The sequence below is a fragment of the Pelmatolapia mariae genome, linkage group LG17 (assembly GCF_036321145.2).
Source record: "Pelmatolapia mariae isolate MD_Pm_ZW linkage group LG17, Pm_UMD_F_2, whole genome shotgun sequence".
Taxonomy (NCBI): domain Eukaryota; kingdom Metazoa; phylum Chordata; class Actinopteri; order Cichliformes; family Cichlidae; genus Pelmatolapia; species Pelmatolapia mariae.
This window is the reverse complement of record NC_086242.1, coordinates 39,308,399-39,330,398: the sequence shown is the minus strand read 5'-3', so window position 1 is coordinate 39,330,398 and position 22,000 is coordinate 39,308,399. Positions and strand designations below refer to the sequence as shown.

General features: G+C 43.6%; 1 protein-coding gene across 1 annotated transcript; it reads right to left on the bottom strand.

The window, feature by feature from the left end:
• Nucleotides 1-11,024: 11,024 nt before the first annotated feature.
• On the bottom strand, nt 11,025-17,197 carry net1 (neuroepithelial cell transforming 1). Its single transcript, XM_063500806.1, has 9 exons — nt 16,918-17,197; nt 14,585-14,692; nt 14,323-14,487; nt 14,056-14,118; nt 13,659-13,832; nt 13,302-13,559; nt 13,046-13,216; nt 12,716-12,902; nt 11,025-12,629 (listed from the first exon to the last, which is right to left on the bottom strand). The coding sequence occupies exons 1-9, from the start codon at nt 17,008-17,010 to the stop codon at nt 12,199-12,201; spliced, it is 1,650 nt and encodes a 549-aa protein (XP_063356876.1). The 5' UTR covers nt 17,011-17,197; the 3' UTR covers nt 11,025-12,198.
• Nucleotides 17,198-22,000: the final 4,803 nt, after the last annotated feature.

Below are 22,000 nucleotides of genomic sequence, written 5' to 3'. Positions count from 1 at the left end.
CACCTCACTCATCAACGAGACGCCAAGATAAAAGCAGATACTGATTAGACCACCCAAGTGGAAGCTTCCGCCACTTCTCTACGCCTGCAAATTCTGTCCAACTCCCACTAACCCTTCAGGAATGCAGACCAAGCTCTTGCAATGGTTGTATGAGGACCGAACTGCTCGTAGCAAAGTGCTGGACACCCCATACTCCCGAAGCACCTCCCACAATTTCACATAATTTCCTGGGACATGGTCGAACGCTTTTTCTTGTATCCGAGGTTCGACTAACATAAAAATACAGCCTCTGTCAGAGTTGTCTGACTGTCCAACTAGGGGTGGGTTTTAATAATCGATTCATCGATTAAAATCGATTCTAGCTTGGATAACGTGAAATCAATTCATTAAAATCCTGAATCGATTTTTAATATAAATTTATTTTGCCCGAAACGCCAGAATCTCAGGTGAAACCTCACAAAATTTCAACAACCACCAAACAGCTAAGACAGTAAATGAGAGCAGGTACACGGATTCTGCACAAGGACGTAAACACAAAGCGTGGACCCGCCGACGGATCAAAATCAGTGAGATGTCGCCTTTCTCACGGTCGGGGCTGAAAGCCGACAGCTCGCTGATTCTGATGTTTCGGCGGGTCCGCGCTTTGTGTTCACGCCCTTTTTGCGCTGATTCTAAAGCTGTTAGTTTGATCTCTCTCCAAACAATATTGACCGAACCAGCAGCAAAAGAAGATCCAAACTACGCTTCACATAAACATCGTCATGAACTCTGACTTTTACTGTTTTGCTTCCAACACGATAAAAATCACACTTCATGCACAGCTCTCTCTCTCTCTCTCTCTCTCTCTGAACAGTTTCCCGTCTAAAAATCTGTTTTCTGCATTATTCGCTTGCTTGTTACACACAAGTCGGCCGCTGTTTTTTTTTTTCGTTTTACTTACTTCCGAAAAGAAAACCTAATTTCTGCCGTTCAATACTGAACAAATTTAAACTTTTTAAAATTATGCAAAATGCAAAACGCTTAGCCGTGTCTCTAATAAAACCGCTGTAACGTCAGAGGTAACGTTCATATGTTGATTAATGGTTTTCTTTCGTTTTTGATGTACTGCAGAATATTTTTATAAAATCCCAGGCCAGGAAAACCACCTTCATGTTTTTCTGTGTTTTATCTTCAGCTACTTTGACACAAAGGCATCTGCTGTGACGCTCACACCTTTGATAAAGTCTTGCGTGTGTCAGCTTCCTTTTTATAGATACAAAAATATGTAAATGTACTGATCTGAATTATAATATTTCTGACTGTCAAAATTTCCCAGATTCAAATCGAATTTAATTGAATCGAATCGAATCGAATCGTGGATCGAATCGATTCGGGACCTTGTGAATCGGAAACGAATCGATTCTAGAAATCAGTGACGATACCCAGCCCTATGTCCAACCCTGGATGTAAACATCACATGGGAGACACAAATAAACATTTCTGGTTTTATAGCTTAATTTTAATAAAAATGATACAAATGTTCTTTGGTAAGTAATTAGTAAACAGTATTTTGTTTTTGCTACATTCTTGCTATAAATCACAGATCAAATTTAGTAGAAAGTACAGTGTGAGTACAGCAGCTTATATCACACTTGGGTAATGACTGAAACCACAGGTTCTGTTTTTAGCCCGACTGCTTCTGTTTCTTGCTACTTTTTATAAGTGCTGCTTATTAATTGAATGTTTGCTTTACAGATGGTACTGTTGGCCAAGGCTTGTTAAAAAAACACATATATATTATTATGTATTAGCAGCAGCTAGGCAGAAGGTCATGAATTAGGGTTATTTGCCAGTGACATGTGGTGTTTTGTTCAATAATGTGCAAAAGATTTTCCTCTCATAAAAACGTTCCCAACAGAATAAGAGTCCTCCACCACAGCAAAACTGTTAATGGACTTTGTGAGTCTTTGGCTCATTTGTGCTACGCTGTTATACACAAGTGTCGTAAGTACAGCCATTAACTGGGAGTGTTGCTGCTTTGTTTCCCACAAGACCCATGAAAGTATATTTAGGGAACTCATACTGTACCAGGTTCTGTGCCAGGAACATGGAAAATGAACTCTTGATGCACACACAGAAATTACAGGCCCGTTTATGGGTTGTTGTGCAGTTAGAAACCAGGTGCATAGTAACAAGTCCTGAATAAAATCTGAGATTCTCGGGTTTCCTCTGACCCAGCAAGTTTTGCTTTCCGTTAATCTCCGTTTGAATTTTTGAACCGGAGGCGAGAACAGTAAACAATCTGATGACAGGTTCCAAACAAAACACTCGCCCAAAGGACATCATACTCTGACGAGTGAGAGCCAATCCTGTAAGGCAAGCAACGAGGTTGCAAGATGCTAATTTCAACGTTGGCTAATCTGTGACCGAGTGCATGATATATGGGACAGACAGAAGAAAAGTTAACTCAAAGCTGAGGCAGTCTTCCCAATATAACCTACCTACTCTCACAGTAATATGGGAAATGTGTTTTAAAGTATTTGATAACCATCTTGTTTGCAAGTTAGTGTACCGCTCTTGGCAGGCCACGTGCCTTCAAAGCATTTCTGCTGTCTACTGCACTTTACGTCAACGTTTGAGGTATAAAGAGAGATTACTCACTCACAAATGAAAACCTCAGGGAAGTTTGGCCTCACCACGTTATCCAAGCAGAAGTCCAGTTACTCACGTCTCCAAAACGCTGGACCTCTTCAAGAGAAAATGAAAGAAAGCTTAAATCTCCTCCTCACACTGTGTGCAATATGTGGATAAATACCATTTCACTTGTAAACATATGTTCTGCATTTTCAGAAACAGTCGCTCACTCTGCTGTGCACAGAAGCTAGCTTGTTAGCTTGAAGCCTTTAGCCTGTTAGCTTAGGTTTGTATACAACTTTATTTGGTCTGGTCCTGCTTTGCTTTTCAGTCTTTTGGTTTGTCGGGTACACTGAAACTAATTTTACCTAAAAGTGAAGTGACTAAAGCTGCGAGGACATTCAGGCCTGGCTGACATTTTTGTCACAGTTTCTTACTATTTAATTCAGACGTACCAGAAAAATAAGGAAATAGAGACACAAACTGACACTGTGTATCTAACATGGATGGATTCAGAAGAAATGGAAAAATTATTACAAAATGATGCCTCATGTTTGTGGCAGACCCTTAAAATGGTTTCTTCTACGAGGAACCAAGCTGTTCTGCACTGTTTGCATAGTTCATAGAGGAAGTGTGTGCAAAATGCAACATACAAAACTGTCCCTGGGTCCAACACAGCTCGGCCTCAGTTATATAGGTAGCATATAGCTTCTCCTACAATTCTTTTTAGTTTTAAAGGTCATGCATGAATTATCTTGAAAAGTGATAAAAACAAAGAGAACAGTGGAAACATGTATAGACGTGGAGCCTGAGCAATGACGCAGGCTATTAGGAGGAGCAAAGGTATGGTTTCTTTTAGCTACCTGGTGCCTGGTCTGCCTGAACGAGCAGAACACAAAGTATTTTGACATAAACACAGAGTCCAGGTTTGATGGAGAGGTGCTATAAACAGATTTCATCCAGATGTCCTTCTTTGCTGGTCAGATTGTGCCTGGAGCTTGTTGTGTTAATGGGTGAGGATTTTGTTAAACTGATCTGAAGGTCTCATATCCGAGGAATTTCCACTGCTTTTAACATCTAAACCAGAAGTAATAAAAGAGATTCGAGTTATACACAGAGGAGCTAGTAAGCCATTGCATATCTGCATGTTAATCCCACAGACAGTCTCTCTGTTATATGATCTTTTTGCGTGGCCTTTTTACCATGCATGCATGCATGAATTCATCGCCCACATGGTCCACCAGCACTCACTGAGGCCCTTGAACAAGCTGCAGTGCCCTTTGGTGCCCTGCTGCAGCTTGTTGGCCTCAAATCTTTCTCACATCGCTCTCCTTTGTTTTTACTGGATGTGTTTTTTCAAAGCAGTTGTTGCATGTTTGTCAACAATTTCCTCCAATGGCAGCACCAGCAGTTTTATGGAAGTTTACACTGGCCTTCATCCCAGCTGTTATTCCCTAAATAACCTTTCCATGCTGTTCCAGAACAAGATGGCAACACTCATGTTTCTGCCTCAGTACTTGACCAAACCAGGAACTTTTCTATTGTGTTCTGGCTGATTGAGGCATCACACTGTATGATTATAACTATTTTTATAACTAACCTCTAATTTTCATAATGTTTAGCAACAACACAACTTGGTGTTTTTGCTCAGTTGTTGAATAAATATAAATGTGCCAGAATTAGCATAACAGCTACAGATGCATTTCAATTCAGTTTTATTTATACAGCAGCAAATTACAACAACAGTCTCCTCAAGGCACTTTATATTGTAAGGTAGAGCCTACAATAATACATACAGAGAAAAACCCAACAATCATATGACCCCCTATGAGCAAGCACTTTGGCGACAGTGGGAAGGAAAAACTCCCTTTTAACAGGAAGAAACCTCCGGCAGAACCAGGCTCAGGGAGGGGCGGGGCCATCTGCTGTGATTGGTTGGGGTGAGAGAAGGAAGACAGGATAAAGACATGCTGTGAGGGTGAAGCTGCACAGATGAGGACAGAATTATTGGCCCCATGGAAATGTAGTTTTTCAAAAGTAAGTTATTTACAAAGTGCTGTGAAATTTAAACACAGAAACTAAATGAATTCACAAAAATGGGTCAAAATGATTCATAACATAATGATTTTCTTGTTCTGCAACATCACAGTCGTTTTCTGTTTTTGCTGTGATAACTTTTATATACCCGTCTTGTTGGTATAAATAGTTCTTTTGTCCTTATCTGCAGTTTGCTGCTAAAGGAAAACAAGTAAAGACACATAAAACTTTATACTGCCTACATTTATTGTGTCACAATGTTTGTTTTAATTCTGTATCCACAGGAATACACTGGAAGGATGCCAAACCTTCTGGTTAGAAGAAAGTTGACCTAAAGGGAATGGAAATAAAATACCCAAACATTAAACATGGAGCTGAAATGACCAGAACAGGTCCACCTTAAAGTTGCAACAACTGTTCTGTAGGTCACCTGAGGCCTGCAAAACAAGCTTGACTTTTCACCTTATTGAAGCTGGTATGACTGACAAGACAGAAAGCCACATCTATTTACATCTATTTAGAGTGTGAATCTTGTTATTTACTTGTCTTCATCCTGTACATGCCAAATTGTATACACAATATCTGTACAATGCATAAAACAGTATCTCCGTTGGCTGTTTTAGATTCATGCTCACAGAGACTTTTCAGCCTCACCAAAACAGCCACTGACTCTGTGGAAGACTTGGAGTATGGAATTTTACATCATGGTTATCAAAGACGTGGGCACCACGAAAGAGCAAAGAACACAGAAACAATTACTCTGAGAAATATCGAACACTTTTTCCCAGAGTTAGGGTTACCACCTATAATAACTCAGACCTCCAACATTTAAACATGCTGTGATTGCATTAGATAAGAACATTTCCTATATAAGAGTGTGCACTGTGTTTGCCTAGGATACAGGATTAATTAAATCCACTAATTTACTGTTATTGTCTCACCCGGCGCCTCACAAATGTTTGTCATTCCAGCTCATTGTCACATCTGTCGCTTGTGTTTGTGTTTGAATTAGACCAATAAAGGGAAGTTCCTTCTTCCTTCCAGTTTATCTAAACCTCTTTGCCTGGCTAAGGCCACAGGGCAGCTCTAATTATGAAGCCGAATGCAGTGTAGACTTTCAGGGTGTGTTTGGGGAGTGTTTAGAGGAAGGAGATGAGTGCTGAAGGATGTGGCGGTGACGACCCACTGACATGAGGTTCAGCTGTCTGCATCCATCAATAATCAGCCCAAAGGTCTTTCTATAGCACAGATGCAGTGGTGAGAGAGACTCTTATGGTGTCGTACAGAGGGGAACCTGACGAGCTTGTGCCTGGCTCTCTTATTTTGCTACTGGATAACGAGCGCTGCTGCACAACAGTAGCAGCTGAATTAATAAAGTGTTACATCTTAAAGTCAACATCAGCTACGTAATCAACACTGTGGTTAAGCAGACGCCTCCAAACATCAGTTAACAACCATGGTTTGCATTTATTTGGATGGAAAGTTGCCTTAATTACACCAGGGTTGATTTAATAGGGGTGAACAAAGTAGTCCATGTTCATTCAACTGTTTGGTGAGTTTTCAAGTGGTCTCATATATAATCTTTGTTTATGGACTTTGAACCACAGTCAAAGAACAAACTCTGAGTGTTGTTGTCCTACTCTTAGAGTTACAGGCAGATAGTTCGTGTGATGTTTGTTAACCACCATGAATAAACAGCAGACACAGCATAAGTGACTGTATGTGCTGAAACACAGGCTCATAGCAGCCAGTGTGCATTGGTCTGATAAGTTATGCTGATGCTCAGGCTCGACCTGTCAAGGTGTAACCAACAGCAGTCATCTTATAGCAGTAAGTGTGTGGTGTATTAAATCATAAAGGCAAAGTCAGTGTTTGTAACTCTGGACACACGTGCAGACTGGTTTACATCAGCAGTCAGTTCTTGTAGTTTGCATGTTGTTGGATGCTGGGAGACTTAATGTGTCAAAAACAAAAGACATGATCATTGATTTTAGGAAGTCTTACAGCTCATCACCTGCTATCAGGTGGACCGTTACAGGTACGGGGGTTGTTCTTGATGAAACTACCAAAACGATCAGCAAAGACTGTTCTTGTTAAAGAGAATGGGATCTTTTAATGTCTCTGAAGTGTTACAGACATTTTTTTGAATCTGTTATCTGCGGGTTTGGGAACACGGCTCTGAAGAACAAGAACTGGGACTTAACAGCCAGCAAACTCTCAGGGTGTTGGCAAGACGGGCTTTTGGCCATCAAGCATGTGCTGAGGAAGGCTCCTTTTATGTTAATTGTTTCAACCATCGACTTCACAGTGAGCCTGACTTGTTGCCCTGTGGCCATCGTTTTAGAGTACCTGTGAGGAGGACCAAAAGACTCCGGGTTTCTCCTTTATCCCTACTGCAGCCCGTCTCCTTGTTGCCCTCGCTGCTAAACTAACTTCTCCTTGTGGGACAATAAAGTTTTGAATTGAACTGAATAAAGACTTAGTAACTCTGATGAGCGCTGGGCGTGTCTCCAAAGGAGTGAGGTTATAGAGAGCTGTGACCAGCAGCAGTCTGTGGAGGGACAAACCATAAACTGCTAACAGGATGCTGGGGGCCAGCCTAATTCACAGTGGCTCCAACTTATAGGAGCAAAAGATCTGCTGCCATTGTCTGCCAGATACCGCACACTAGCCTCAGATGTCCCCTACAGACCATGCATCATGGGTTGGACATGTTTTTGTAGCATGTGAAGCTCTAACCGTATATTAGGCAGGGGTGGTTATGGGCTCATTCAACTCTGTCTCCTGGACCTGTGGGTAGATTGGTTTTTACAGTGAGGTTGAATCTATTTCAGTAGATCTATAAATTAAACTGCAGACGTGGTGGTCTAACGTGCAACAATACAGTCACTGCTCAGTATGTTAAAGGTCTGTTGTAGAGCCAAAGACGAGGTTTAACATAATAATTGTCATTAACTTCAACGTTTTGCCAACATTTCTGTTCTAGACATCTACTGGAGTTTTCCTCATCATTCAGGTCCAGTTTTCAGTCTTCCTGTCTGCGTTTCCAATCATGTTCGTTGCTACATGAAAACCCGTCCAGGCGTCACATTACTCCAGGCAGACCAGTTTTATTTTTCCTCTCGTTAGCTTTGCTCCCAGTGACTTACATGGTGGAGGGGACAAGAGAAGGCTTTGCCAATGGTCATGGCCCTGACACGTAAACACATGAAAGACCATAAGGAAGTGTTTGCTGTGATCCTCCTCTCCATTGTACCTGCCCACAGAGTCATTTCATCCTGGTGCCTGGCCTGGCCGGTGGGCTGGACTTTACAGTATGCACGATCTCATATCGTCGTGTTGGTGTTGTTCCCAGATCATCATACTAAATGTTGTTCCAGGATCAACATTGCATTGACCAATCAGAATGTTGTGACATCATACTTTTGCGACTTCGGGAAAAACCGCCGTAAAACAACAACAAAAAAAAAACTGTACTTAAGCTGCGAGAAACCGCCTCTGTCCGCCAATCAACGGACCCTATTCCTAACCCTTTAATAAAAGGTAAGCAGAATTGATATTGTCCTTGCAACATTGGAATTTCATAAATGCACGAACGGCTTGGCGCGCAAAAGAATAACGTCACAACAATGTGATTGGTCACTTGCAATGTTGAACCTTGAACAACATTTTCATGATGATCTGGGAACAACACCAACACGACGATATCAGATCATCCTTACAGGCACGTATAATCATAGCAGCATAGATATTATTTTGTTGATTGTTGTGTTTGCCTTTTCAACCTTTACTGACAATACCACAACGACGTTTAAACCAAAACACTGAGGAGAGGCGTTTCTTATATCTGCTGACCAGGTTTATGAATAAAGGAGACATCATTTTATGACTTGGTTACCAGAACAAAGGTGATACTGAGGTGCCATGAAAAAGTGTTCACTGCCTTCCTGATTTATTTGTTTTTTGAATATTTGTCTCACGTTAATGTTTGAAATCATAAAACAAATTTCAATATTTATTTTCAATATCTAATCCTCCGTGGCCCTGTGTGGAAGTAAGCTGAGCTGAAGGTGGAGAGTTGAAGAGTTGAGTGCTTTGGGGACAGAGTTAGAGAGGGTTTGGACATGTGCAGACATACAGTGGGTCTTCTTTACACAACACTGATTATGGAGTTCCACAGGGTTCTGTCCTAGGACCAAATCCATATATTATACATACTTACCGTCGGCAGTATGTATAATACTGTGTATAATGTATGTATAATACTCTTGGTAACAGTGGGAAAGAAAAACTCCTTTTAACAGGAACAAACGTTGTGCAGCTGTCTGCCGCGACTGGCTCTGGGTGAGAGCTGCAAGGCAGGGGGGAAAGGACAGGAGGACTTGAGAGGAAGTTCATGGATGTAGTGAAGGAGACATGCAGAAAGTTGGTGTGACAGAAGAGAATCGCAGCGATAGGATGAGATGGCTGCAGATCATGGAGACGTCTAAAAGGAACAGGTGAGAAAAAGTTAAAAGCAACACAACACATTCACTGTCTTCTATGCTGTTGAGTGCTTACTAACTACCAACCTTCCGATCAGTAGATGCCCTGCTCTACCTCCTGAGCTCCAGCCACTCTTTTCAGCCTAACAGCATCCGAGATATTTGCTATAATGCTGATCAACTGCTATTCTAGTAAAATGACTGTGTGGAGAGCATGAGCAAATGTTTGGAGAATGCTCTGAGGAGCAGACGTAAGACCATTACTCAATAAAATTGCAAGCACCGTCGTCTGCCAAGTGGACAAATTAAAGGAAGAAAAAACTCTCGTCTCAGAGTTAAACAGTTCACAGTGATGTCTAAAATGAAGACATCTCTTTTCATTTTCTCTGTAGTTATCAATATAACCATTGTTTATTATCACAAATCAGAGTGAAGCAAGTCTTAAATATTTAAATCATTTTCTTAAAAAGGCCGTTGGGGACCTTTTGTTATGCTTTCCAAATAAGAATCAGAGACCTGACAAAGACAAGTGCTTTTCCTGATAAAGACTCAACAAATCACCAGCTAGGATAAGCTAGCACGCTGCAGTTTGGGAAGCAGGCTGACAAATGTCTTCACTGGAGATGTTTGTCCTGGCACCTGCATGGAACAAACAGTCGAGAGCTAAACATGGTCATAAAATCTCCTTCGTGTCCTTTTGCCAAACCTGGATTCAGAATCTTGAGTCATAACGCCCATTCCACTGATGACATGCATGCTATCTTTAATTATGATGAAAAATAAAAAATGCAAATGAATAAAATATAATAGAAAAAGTGATATTTGTCCTCTTGTTTAGACTGAGATAAAAAACAAATGTGTGCCTATGTGGGGCAGGGATAGCTCAGTAGGCAGAGTGATCGCCCCATGATCGGAAGGTCGGGGGTTAGAATCCACTAAATGGTTACCCTGACATACTTCTGAGCAAGGTACCGTCCCTACACACTGCTCCACGGATTGGTGGCTGCCCACTGCTTCACTGAGTGAATGGGTTAAATGCAGAGGGCTAATTTCCCTACGGGGGTTAATAAAGTATGCATTGCATACTTGCAGCCTACATGCATTTAGGTTTGTGAGCCTCATGGGCGCTGCTGCACGTGGATCACAAGTTAACCCTAACCCTGTTAGTACAGATACTATATATAATAAGTATATATATGCAAAATATACTTTAATATATGTATTAATTCATCCTGTCCTGATGAGATGGTCATCTGTCTCACCTGTCACCTGTGTGTGGGGGTGGGGCTAAACTGGCTCTTTTCATGTTGGCTCGGTATTAAAACTAGCAGACACTATAGCAGAGCCGGTGTATTTATTTAAGTCTGGAAATGTAGCGGCCTGTTGGCTTATTCTGAAAACTAGAACGCAGTTTAGCTTTGCCTGATTTGAAGACATGTAGTTAGTTTAGTATGAAATCCAGCTGCTTGTTGTCTTTGCTCAACTTGAAAACTAGCAGCCGCTTGTACCTGTTTATTTTGAAAGCTTAGTTTAAAACTAGGCTCCAGTCTTCTTAACAGGAAGTTATTTTATTTTGAAAACTGTCCAGAGTTTTGACAGTTGTGCTTTAGCTTTAGTTTTTTTGTCTTGAAATAAAGCCCAGAGTGTCTTCAGCAGCCTGTGTGTTTGGTGCTTGAGACTTGGACAGTTTTCCCTTTTCCATTTTTGGCAAGTGAAGCTAATGAGCTGCAGCCAATAGCTTTATATTTAGCAGCAGATCCAAGCGCTCTATCGTCTTGTCTAGCTTGGCAGGAAAGCGAATAAGTGCTTTTCCTAAAAGCTCCAGCTACGAGTTCATGCTTGAAACAAAGTGAATAATAAAGACATGGAGTCAAAGGTTCAGTTGCAAATCTTACACAGATCTTTATTGTTCTTTTAATTACATCAAATTACCATTACACTCGTTTTCATCTCAACAACCAACCAAATCCTGTAGTCACTTTCCAAATCCTTCCGCATCTGCCTTCCCCTACGTACAGTTTCCTTTCATTTCTTTCCATCCATGAGCAACATTCCCCATCCACCTGAGCAGATGATGGGAGTTACACACGTCACACTGACCGTTTCACTTCCTAAACGTTCTCGTCTTCGTTCTCTTCTGCCTTCAACAACTTTCCTCGTCACTCAGTCCCGTCCCTCGGGACAGTTGCATACATCATGCCGCCTCTTCTGGTGCAAGCGGCGTCCACAACTAAAGCTCCATGCAAGATCCTACACTGAAAAGTGATCCGCCTCATTCTCAGGAATCAGCTTTTTAAGAAACCAACGTGGCTCAGTTCAAAATTTTGTCTTAAACAAAACTCATCATCTCTTCTGCGATATGATTTCATCACGGTTTTTTGCTGACGTCTCATCTGTTCTGGAATTAAATTAATGCCTCTGTAGTAAATAAAATAAAATAATGTCTGGCTTCTAGCATCTGTTATTTAAGGAATGTATAAAAATAAGACATCTTTGGTCAGTCTAAAAACCCGACTATGACAGAAATCTGTTTGTGTGGTACACCTCACCTTTTTGGGGGTTTGCTTTTTGTCTTTCACCTTGACATCGGCAAATGTTCAAAAACCTGCCCTAACAGCTAAAACTCTGCTGCTTTACAATACCTAAAAAAATACTAGGATAGATTTGAAAATATAAAAGTGTAAAACTTTTATTATCCCCCAAAGAAAGGTCTAAAAGAATGTTTAAATATGAACTTAATAGTAAACAGGATCTGATGCACCAACTCTTTCTTCAGGAACTCAGCAAACTGGCCACAGCGAGTGTGAACCGTGGGTTTACTTCTTTACGTGCTTCCCTTTTAGAGCTGTGCAAACCACGTGCACCCCTCCAGAATACTGTGTCTCTATGGGATGCACTTGGATGGAGGAGTAAGGTAAATAGCTGCCAAGGAGGACAGTAACAGAACACTGCTGTAATAACACGCACGCAGACACTCATAAATACAAGTCCCAAGCTTCTCCGTGCTGTTTTATGTACAGGAAAAACAAAGAGGTCCATCCACGTTCTCTCCCAGCGCTCCACCTCACACCATCGTCTCTTTTCTCTTCCCTAAAGAACACAGAGCCTTTTTGTCCTTTTTGGTTTTATGTGTCGAGGGTGAGGATGACGTCGATGACACGGATGTCGTGGACGACGATGAGGAGCGAGGCGAAGGGGACGTCGTGGTGGGGCTGTTGCACAGTGAGGCGGGGGCCGACTGAGAGCCTGGCTGCGGGTAGTTCTCGTCTGCTTCCTCCATGTGGGTGATGGCAGAAACGGAGGAAGGGCGGCGCTTGGAACGGACGCTGCCTGTAGGCAGGCTGGGGCTGGAGGGCTCGCTCAGAGGCCGGTGGACGGCAATGGCACTACGGAGGCAGTTGAGCCACTGCTGCTTGTGGAAGACGTCGTTGACCTGCAGAGTGTGTGACTGCGCCTGGCTCGGGTCTTGGGAACGTACCCGGAAAATGTTCTTGGCTGCAGAGAAAGCAGAGAGCGTCATTAGGAACGGGAGCAAAGTGCTGCTCAGGCTACTAGCGGACACTTTCTGAGACGAGCCTTACCTTTGTCTGCATTGCTGAAGGCTCCTCTGAAAGAGCCGCCCATTCTGACATCGCCATCTTGCAGGTCCTCCAGCACCAGATCCTGCACTGCGATTGGCTGCCGGTACACCTGGAAGCACTGGCGCTCGTTCCTGGTGACGGGGCGGGTCAGGATCAGCAGGTCGGTGAACAGGAACACGTGCAGCTTCTGAAAGAATTTCAGGAAAAACAGAAACTTTCAAACCAGAGCATCATCTGAGCACACGGCCCGCCTCATGTGGGATGACAGCCTCGTGTTAACGTGCAAAGAGAAGCACCGAAGGACGACTTGGAAGTGTGCGCTGTGCTCACCGTGCCGCTCTTGTTGCGCAGCTCCCCGTGACACAGAAGACTCTTGCACTGTTCGATGCGAGCGTCCCTCTGCCTGTCGTCCAGGTACTCCAGCTTGTCGATGTAGTACTGGCACTCGGACTCCCCCTTCTTCATGTTGATGTCAGACAAAACTCCCTGGATGACAGTGATCTGAACACACAAGCAGCCTAATTATTACATGGGAGAGGCACTATGACGAATCAGTGTGTCGAACCAGTTTGTCTCCTGGACTTACAGCTTCCTGCAGGCTGGCAGCATCGGGGTGTTCTGCTGGAGTGTGTCTCAGGATTTCTTTGAGCAGTAGAGGGTACTTGACCAGGCGGGATCTGGGAATGTCCAGGAAGCTCCACAGGTCCAGTTTCCGACTGAAAGGTGACTCAAGGCACCGCTGCAGGAAGTCCTGCACACGCGGGTCTTGCTTCTTCTGGTCCAGCAGCGCCTTGGCTGCCAGCTGGTTACTGCAGTAGTCTTTGTAGGCATTGAGCCTGGGCAGCTGCAAAGGAAGGAGGGACTCTTTATCTAACTGCTAATTCAAAATACAGTTTTACTAGCGTAAAAGCCTTTGATGGCTCAAAAAGTCAAAGACACTTACCCAGCTAATAACAATTTGCCCAATCTGGCCCACAGTCCCGTCTGGTCCCGTGGCTTTGGAGAGCTGCGCCAGAAGGTCCTCGTGCAGTGGGATGTAGGCATCCAAGTTGCCGAAAATGTGAGTAAGCTCCTCCTCCGACATAATGGACAGCTTCAGCATCGGGTCGTGGTACGCCTGTGGATGGAGCAAAGTGATCAGTAATATCTGGGCAGAGCTTTGGGAGCGGCTACTAAAAATATCTTGGTCAACAGCTTTAGGGGTACAAAAAAAAAGACAGAGGAACAATTCCTGTCTTTTTATAGTTCCTGGCTGCGCTGCATTCAAAGCCTGCCAGACTGATTTAATCTGTTTGCTTTATATGTACTCCCTCTGCCTCAGAGCTTTTAAAAGTACAAACCTTGCGTGCAAGCTGCAGGTCCTCAATCAGATCCTGTTCTCCACGAAACAGCTCAAATATGGCCTGAGGAATGGGAGGAGGCACAGACAGATGCTTTTTTAGTAAACATGTAAATCAGGTTGTCATTACATCGTAGCCTAAACCATAGTGAGCTTAGCCAAGATGGCTGAATGGCTTCTAGTCCAATTTAAAGCATTTGACACAAAGACATGTGAACTAGTCTAGCAAGCATGTAGAATTCATCCCTGTCTGGACTCCTGGACTCACCTCCTGCCGCTTGATCTCTTTGGTGGAGAAAGTTCCTTTCTGGTGGATGTCTAACGTCTCGGACCATAAGGTGCTGTTCCTCCTTTTAGGCGGTGTGGGGGCCGCTGCCTTGCTGCAAGGCTTCTGGGGCACGCCCGGCGACTTGCCATCGCCCCGGAAAGAGGCCTTCAGAAAGAAGGAACACCACATGTCAGACATGTTGAAAGAGATGTCCCTGTCCCCCCAATGCGCTGTGTTTCTATTGGATGCCGTGAGCGCTTACCTGGATGGTTTGGCCGAAGCGCCGGACGGCCCCATTCTTTACCGGAGAAATGAGGTTGGCTAGCGACGTCACCCTGCCGAGAGAACGGACACGCTTGTTGCTGGGTTCCTGCAGAAGGAGACAAAAACAGAAGGGGAGGTTAGTCATGCAGTCATTCTGTCATAGATCATGTCTGAAAACCCTGAAAGTCTGAAGTGTGAGAGAGGAAGATCAAAACGAATCAATCGGTAACTGTGACACCTCAGCAAAGACTTCCTTGTGACAAAACACGTCAAGTCAGGTCATAAATCCTGGTTATGAACTCTGGTCCCTCCTTTAAGACGAGCAGCTGGAGCCGAGGTCAAGCCGCAGGCAGACAGCCTGGCGGAGCAGCAGACACAGAGATACTAAGGAGGAGGAAGCACTTCCAGCAGCTGTTGGCTCCATCATATGAAGAGTCCTGAGCCAGGCCAGCCCACTGAGCACAAAGACCCTCTCTCACTGCTGATCTGGAGGGGAAGGGGGTCTGGAGGAATGCCAGGAATGCACGAGACTGTGCTTCTCAGCTGTTCAGTGTCTCTAATCTGCTGCTATCTGCTCTGACAAGAGCGAAAACTCAAGTACAGAGTGGATCTGCTGCATCGCTCAAACTGTGATAAATGATTCCTGGTTTACGGATGGAGCTGCGTGGCAGTGCGCCGCTGCTACGAGTAAGAAAAAGGAGCAGCAGTCAGGAATACAGCAAAGTGTTTATGCAGTGCAGCGCTGCATGGGGCACACCACAGAATTTATGGCTGCGAGTTCAAACACGCTCTTCAACAAGCCTTGCGTGAGAGAGTACTACACCTGGGGCAGGTGACCCCACCCCCCAACCACACACAACTCCTCACCCGGCCCCGAGGCTGGGAGAAACAGGAATCAAAGAGCAGCAGGGTAATGATTATAATTCCACAGGCACGATTTGCATTTTCTTCTGCAGCCTAACATCTTAACATGACAGTAATGAAGTTTTGCCCTCTGAAGATAAAACACATCGCGTGTTTCCCTGACGCACACCAAATGAGATTTTGTCCTGGCTCAGCAAATGTGGGAAACAGTGCAGCCATTGAGGCTCCGGTCTCTGTGGACGCAGCTGTGGAACAGATCCCCTCAGTCTGCTGTGGCCTGAGAGCTGCCGTGGCTGCGGTGCAGTCGAGTGCGGTCAGACTCTCCACGGAGAACTTAGCAAGCCCTCGAGTGGCGGGGGCCACATGTCAACTGCTTTCCTCTTTTTGTAACTTATCTGTGGTTACCAGACTTGGCTCCCTCTAAGTGATGACCAGTTCATATCTGTGGACAAATAAGTGGTAACAAGTAGTTTTTTGTGTGTTTTTGGGGGGAGGGGGAAAATAGTGGAAAAGCGTAGTGGCCATGAAGCGCTGTGGACAAGGATAATGAGAGGCCACTCATCCTGCTCTTTGTATATCAGCAGTTAAACAGGGAATGCTGCTATTCCTGGCAGTCCTGTGGCAGGACTGGAAACCATTCAGATCTGGGCTTAGTCAGTCGAACCCTCCAGACATAATATACATGCAGCCTCCTTCAACTTTCAACCTCAAACTTTTCTCAGCTCCCTCCCTGTGCTTCCTCTTTGATGTAACCTCATATGTGCCAGATGTGTCCCTGTGATTACAGCTTAGAAAATGATGGAAAATAAATCAAAGGATGGAGGTAAGTCAGCACAGAGTGAAAATACAGGGTTTTACTGCAAGAAAGGACTCAATTCGTGAAGTGTTTGCAGACTTGTCTTTTACAAAGAGATTTACTGTCAGTGAAGCCACACAGACAGCACCTGGTTTCCTACGATATCTGCTGGTTTCATTACCTTTTGAATGCTTAGTTGTTTACTGAGACCCTGCCCCCTGCTGTCTCACTGTTCCTGTACTCTTCTGTCTGCTGACTATGGACCTGATCTCCCCATTTCCCACTGAGACTGAGGTGTCTGCCAGGGTGCGTACGAGAGCAGGGGGAATACACAACCGTGCGTGGGGGAGGTCGTTACTGTTCACAACTAAAAAGGTGCAGTGTAGTCCAATGATTAACTTTTCAGGGTTCGACAGTATCTTAAGCATTGTTCCAAGTGCCCTGGAACAAAGGTCAAAGTCTCTCTGCACACACACACACACACACACACACACACACACACACACACACACACACACACACACACACACACACACACTGTGTACATACGTGAGATAAAGACCAGGGTTAGGTGCTGATTGACTCACAGTGTGATACCTAACACCACAGTATGACTTCACGTCCAGCAGCTCTGGTCAAACATTTACAGAGTAAAGTTTCAGCCATCTCACCTCTGACTCCTTGTTGGCCTGGTTCTGGCAGTCTATCACTTGCAGAGTCCGTTTGATAGGCACCAAGCTACCCACTTCATCGTAAGCCACCATATCTTTCAGTAAAAACACAGTATCCTTTTAATCCTCACGAGTTGGCTTCAAGTAATCCACACCAGAGAGAAAAAAGGTGGAAGGAAATCAAGAGTTATAAGCACGTAAAAAGACGGAACAGATACACCTTCCCCCTGTTTGGCTTGTTCTCTTGCGGCATGGGGCTCCCTCCTCACTCTGCCTCACACTCAGCTCTATACTTTGGTCTGAGGCAGAGCAGGAGGGGAGGACTATATATGCAGGGGAGGAGTCCTGAGGAGGGACAGAGGGACGGCTCTACCTGAGGAAACAGAATGCCTTTGAACAGCTCCTCTTCAGTGCAGACTAATAACCGCCCTCATCGATCTCTATCGAGTCCAAATATTACTATGAAATGTAAAAATGAAGTGTGGTGGACACACAGCAGGTCCATACTACGGGCTAGTTTCTGTAATTCAGTCAATGGAGCCTGAATTCGTTGAATTAAAGACACATTTCTGGAAAGTAGTTACAGCTGTATAGTTTATCACTATGTTTACTGATCCACGATTTGCTACATCTGTAGATCACATAATAGCATTACTTAATCATAAAGGTACCTAGTGACAAATCATGTTACATTCTTGTATATTTAGTTCAGATTTCTGATTTTACTTTTAAATCCAAAGTTAACTGAATAGTAGAAAATATGTCCAAGAGAGACACGATCTGTGCAACAGGGCTCATTAATAACACTGTTCTGCACATCCATCAGCTGAATAACTGATGGATGCTCTGACTTGTTTCTTTTTACCAAATCCATCATGATAAGGGCCAGATGCAGGAAATACTGCTGGCTGATTTTTTCATGTTATCCCATCAGTCTTGAGCTCCTTGTACCTTCAGTCAGCTACAGGACAGAGGCTCTTATCATGTGAAGACAGTTTGATGAAGGGCTGAAAGACTTTAAAACAGTAACTTACTATGATAAAGATTTATTATTTTACTGCACAGAGAGAGGATGATAGTAAAAAGATAACAAAACATTGGTATCCATGTTATTTTAAATATCTGTTTCAACCATTGCTCCTAACTGATAGAAGCCATGACAATCAACACAGTTCTCAGTTTTCAGTGCTAATTATTATAAATGGAAACATTAAAAACCTAAAAAGGAAAAAAGAATCAAATTTAGCTTTCAGAAGTGTCACATGTAGCTAGTTTGCGTCACTAAATCAAACAGTATAAACACTGTTTTAGTTACAGTTTCAATGTCACAGGAATGTTTTAATTTTTTTAATTAAGTCTTAATTAAGTAATTAAAAACATTAAAAGGTCGTACGCTTGGTCGTACTCAGCTTTCCATCAAGTGCCACAAAAGCTGAAACTAATTGATTTGGTTTGATTAATGGATTTCAATCAACAAACTATTATGGGGGCAGTGGTTTCTGCTTCTGGCTTGAAAGTCTTCCTATCAGTCTCATCAGCTGAACTGGAACTGAGGAGATGGTCAATTTGAATATCAACAGCAGGGAGCATTGTGACACACTCAGCCAGATGTTTGAACTGAAACCTGGATATTGAGCAGCACTGGGGTGGGGGTGGGGGCAGGGGACCGCTGCAGCTCATATGTTGATTGCTCTAATTAAGGGAGGGGGTGGCAACATGCTGCCAGTTTCAGTAAGGACAAAAGAACTAAGCAGAAGCCAAACACGTGGCTCTTTTCATGCATATGTGCACATCGAAAACGGACATTTTATCAGACAGGCAAACACGGCTGAAGGACAACCTCACGTGAAGCCTGTGTTTTCCTGGCCAAATGGACTCTGCTCCGGTTCATCCGCCTGGGTCAACACGGAGGTGTGAAACCAGCCACAAGCTTCATGCATGCTCCTGATGGGGGTGTCGAGATGTTAACACTTGGTCTTTGGGTTTGTTGACGCAGCGGTCAGAAGTCTGATGATCCTCCAACCAAAGAGGAGTATGAGCATGTACTGAGTAACTTCAGTCTCAGGCTAAAAATGAGAGTTCATGTTGTCACATATAGTTTATATGGCAAAGCACAGAGAAAACTATGCAGACAGAAGAGTCACGCAGGCTCTAATAAACCTGTCTGTGTGTAGTCTGTGTGCCTGTGGTAGACACTGTGTGCAGTCCTGCTGTTACTCACTCTTACGGGGAGACCTCGGCTGAATCAGCTGAACGTCTGGTCCAGACCCCGTAAAAACAACATCAGACTGAGCTGCAGCTGGAGTACAGTGGTGACTCCCAAAACCTGTCTGAGCGCAGCCCGCTGAGTTGTGCAGTAGCGTGTGTAATGCACTGCTCTGCAGACTTTCACCTTTGTCTAACCTATGTCGTGCCAGGGACAGACAACCCCGAGGCCTCAAGAGGCTGAGCTCAACCTGTACTTCACATCAGCAGCTGTGAGTGCAGAGCAGATAGAGCCTAATTACAGCTCCCAGAAAGGCATAAAGCAGGCAGCTCCAGGCACAGAAATACTGCTGAGTGATTCAAAGTAAGAAGAGAACAGGGGGGAGGTTACTGCTGCCCTCTGCTGATGGAATAGAAAGCGAGTGTTTCATGATTCTGTGGCAAACTGGAGGCATGAACACATCCCCCTACAATGTATTCCCTACATAGAAAAATGACCTTACATGCTTCTGTCCATTCCATTTCTCAGTGCTTTTCTGTTGCACTGTCTTTGTTTTTGTTTTTTGCAGTTTTTGCACACTTGCACTTTATGCAGTCCTGTGTAGATTGTCTGTCACATGTAGCACCAGGGTCTGTCTCCTTTCACTGTGCACTGTACTACTGCACATGGTTGGAATGACAATAAAGCCACTTCACTTGACTAAACTACAGTTTTGGGGGTTTTTATGTAAAGTATCCTTATAGTTTTAGAAACCTGCAGATAACTCACTGAAGAAAGAGTGTTTACAGTTCCAGTGCAGACCTATTTTTCAGCTGAAGCTTTAGTTAAACACAGAGGACGTTTTGTCCAGTCCTCTAACACAGTCAACACATTAATTATGTAAAGTCATCACGCGATTCTGCTGCCTGTTTTCAGTGATGCCACAAAAATGCTGGGACTCTATTTTAAACCCCGATAGCTCAAACTACTTGAAACATGTTTTGATTGATGTTGAAAGTGATGTGTCGTTGCTCATCTTTTAGAGATTTTGTGTCTGCATGGGTCCACTCAGGCTAAAGTAGTTCATCCTTAGAGGGTGAATGCGGATAACTGTGCCAATATTGTACATATACATATACATATAGATACATATTGGATGTAACTATCCAATCGTGTCCTCGAGGTGGACTCCAAGCAGACATGATGAGATGTGGTACATGCAATTGTCCCCATGCAATTCTGCAAGCCAATATAATCCCATGTCAAACATTATAAAGAGACGTTTCCTTTGTCATTATAACTGGATGCTTCTCAAAGTAAAGGTTACTGGTGCTGTGACTTGCAGCCGAGAGTGGCCGCTCTCTGTCTTCTAATCCTCGCCTCCACTAGTCGGATTCGTTGACTAGACCTCTGGAGCATTTTTTTAAAAGTCAATAACTTGACCTTCTGCATGGTTCAGACCATCCAAGAGGTTTGCCTTTCAGTTCTGGTCAAATTAAACTCTAGTATTTTATTAGTCTAATCCTAGTAATTGGCATGTATTTGTCTGTCTTGTTCATTGCACCTATACAGTCTTGCTAGCTTTAGCTAATGACTGACCACACTGTTGTTTGTACATAGGCAGGTCACAGGCTACAGTTAAAGGTTTTAAAACACAGAATTCAAAACCAACACAGGACGTCACAGTGGGTACATCAGCTTTGATCAGAGAAAAGCTGTAGACAGTGAAAAGCCAGCACCTGTTGCTGTCAGAGTGTTTGGACTGAAACACCGTAAACTTAGCCAGGCATCCAGATCCAGACCCACAAGGCTTCATTTAATAGCCTGATATCAGAAATATGCCATGGAAGTATTCACTGAAATGTTACAACTTCTTCCATGGCCTCCTGGTTCTGCTGGAGGTTTCTTCCTATGACAAAGGAGTTTTTCCTCCCCACTGTCGCCAACTGCTGGCTCATAGGGGGTCAACTGATTGTTGGGGTTTTCTCTGTATTATTGTAGGGTCTTTACCTTACAGTATAAGGCACTTTGAGGCGACTGACATTGAGACAATTTGAATTAAAATTGATCTATAATAGTGACAACTGCGTCTGTTGTAAACATACCCCCTGAATACTATTTATCTTAGACGTGTCTGCTCTGAGGACAGAAAGTCTAATTACCTTCACTCTTTTGAAGCTACAGAGATCGAAAAGAAGCAAACAGTGATATAATTACACAACAGGGTGTAGGAACAATGAAAAGCACAGTTCCCAAACCAGAATGGCATCCTCAGGTTACTTTCTTAAAGGTTTGTTTTGACTCTGTTCACACCCAAAGCAGACCGGGTTGCTACCAAACACAGTAACGTGACTAAGACTGAGTGAAACCTCCAACGCTTTGTCAATAGAACAAACTGAGACACTGACAGAACAAACTAATGGAGAAAAACATGTCAAGTTCATATTGAGACGTCTGTCACAGAAACATTTTTCACGTGAGGACAAACAGATATTTTTAGGAAACACATGATTTGTACCCCCTGAAGTGCTTCCTCTGATCTCAAAGTGTCAAACGCTGCATTTTCTCATTTTCAGGAAATCAGAGTTTAAGCTGCACAAAGCAAAACGAACAGAAGTGAAAGGGAAACATTTATTGTGACGACTTTCTTGTCAGAATGAAAGCAATCCGCGCAAAGTGAAGAGGCAGGACTGGGCTTGTGTAAGGTAGGGTGAAGCGGCTGATTCAGACTCAGAGGAGAGCTTGACAGGAAACGTGAAGGTGTTAACATTCTGGAGAAGAGTTGGCTGATATGATATACACCATTAATATCTTTGCAGGCACATTCTTCCACAAGATTAGTTATACTGATATCCGTAGGTGGAGAATATTAAAGAGAATGGAAACTTTAGGGCAATT

Bases quoted from the DNA above. Each gene is read 5' to 3' on its own strand.
- net1 (XM_063500806.1), bottom strand. From the start codon at position 17,010: ATGGTGGCTTACGATGAAGTGGGTAGCTTGGTGCCTATCAAACGGACT. The intron at 14,119-14,322 runs GTGAGTCCAGGA...CCCATTCCTCAG, and splicing joins AAGAGATCAAGCGGCAGGAG to GCCATATTTGAGCTGTTTCG. The intron at 13,217-13,301 runs GTAAGTCCAGGA...TTGTGTGTTCAG, and splicing joins CTGCCAGCCTGCAGGAAGCT to ATCACTGTCATCCAGGGAGT.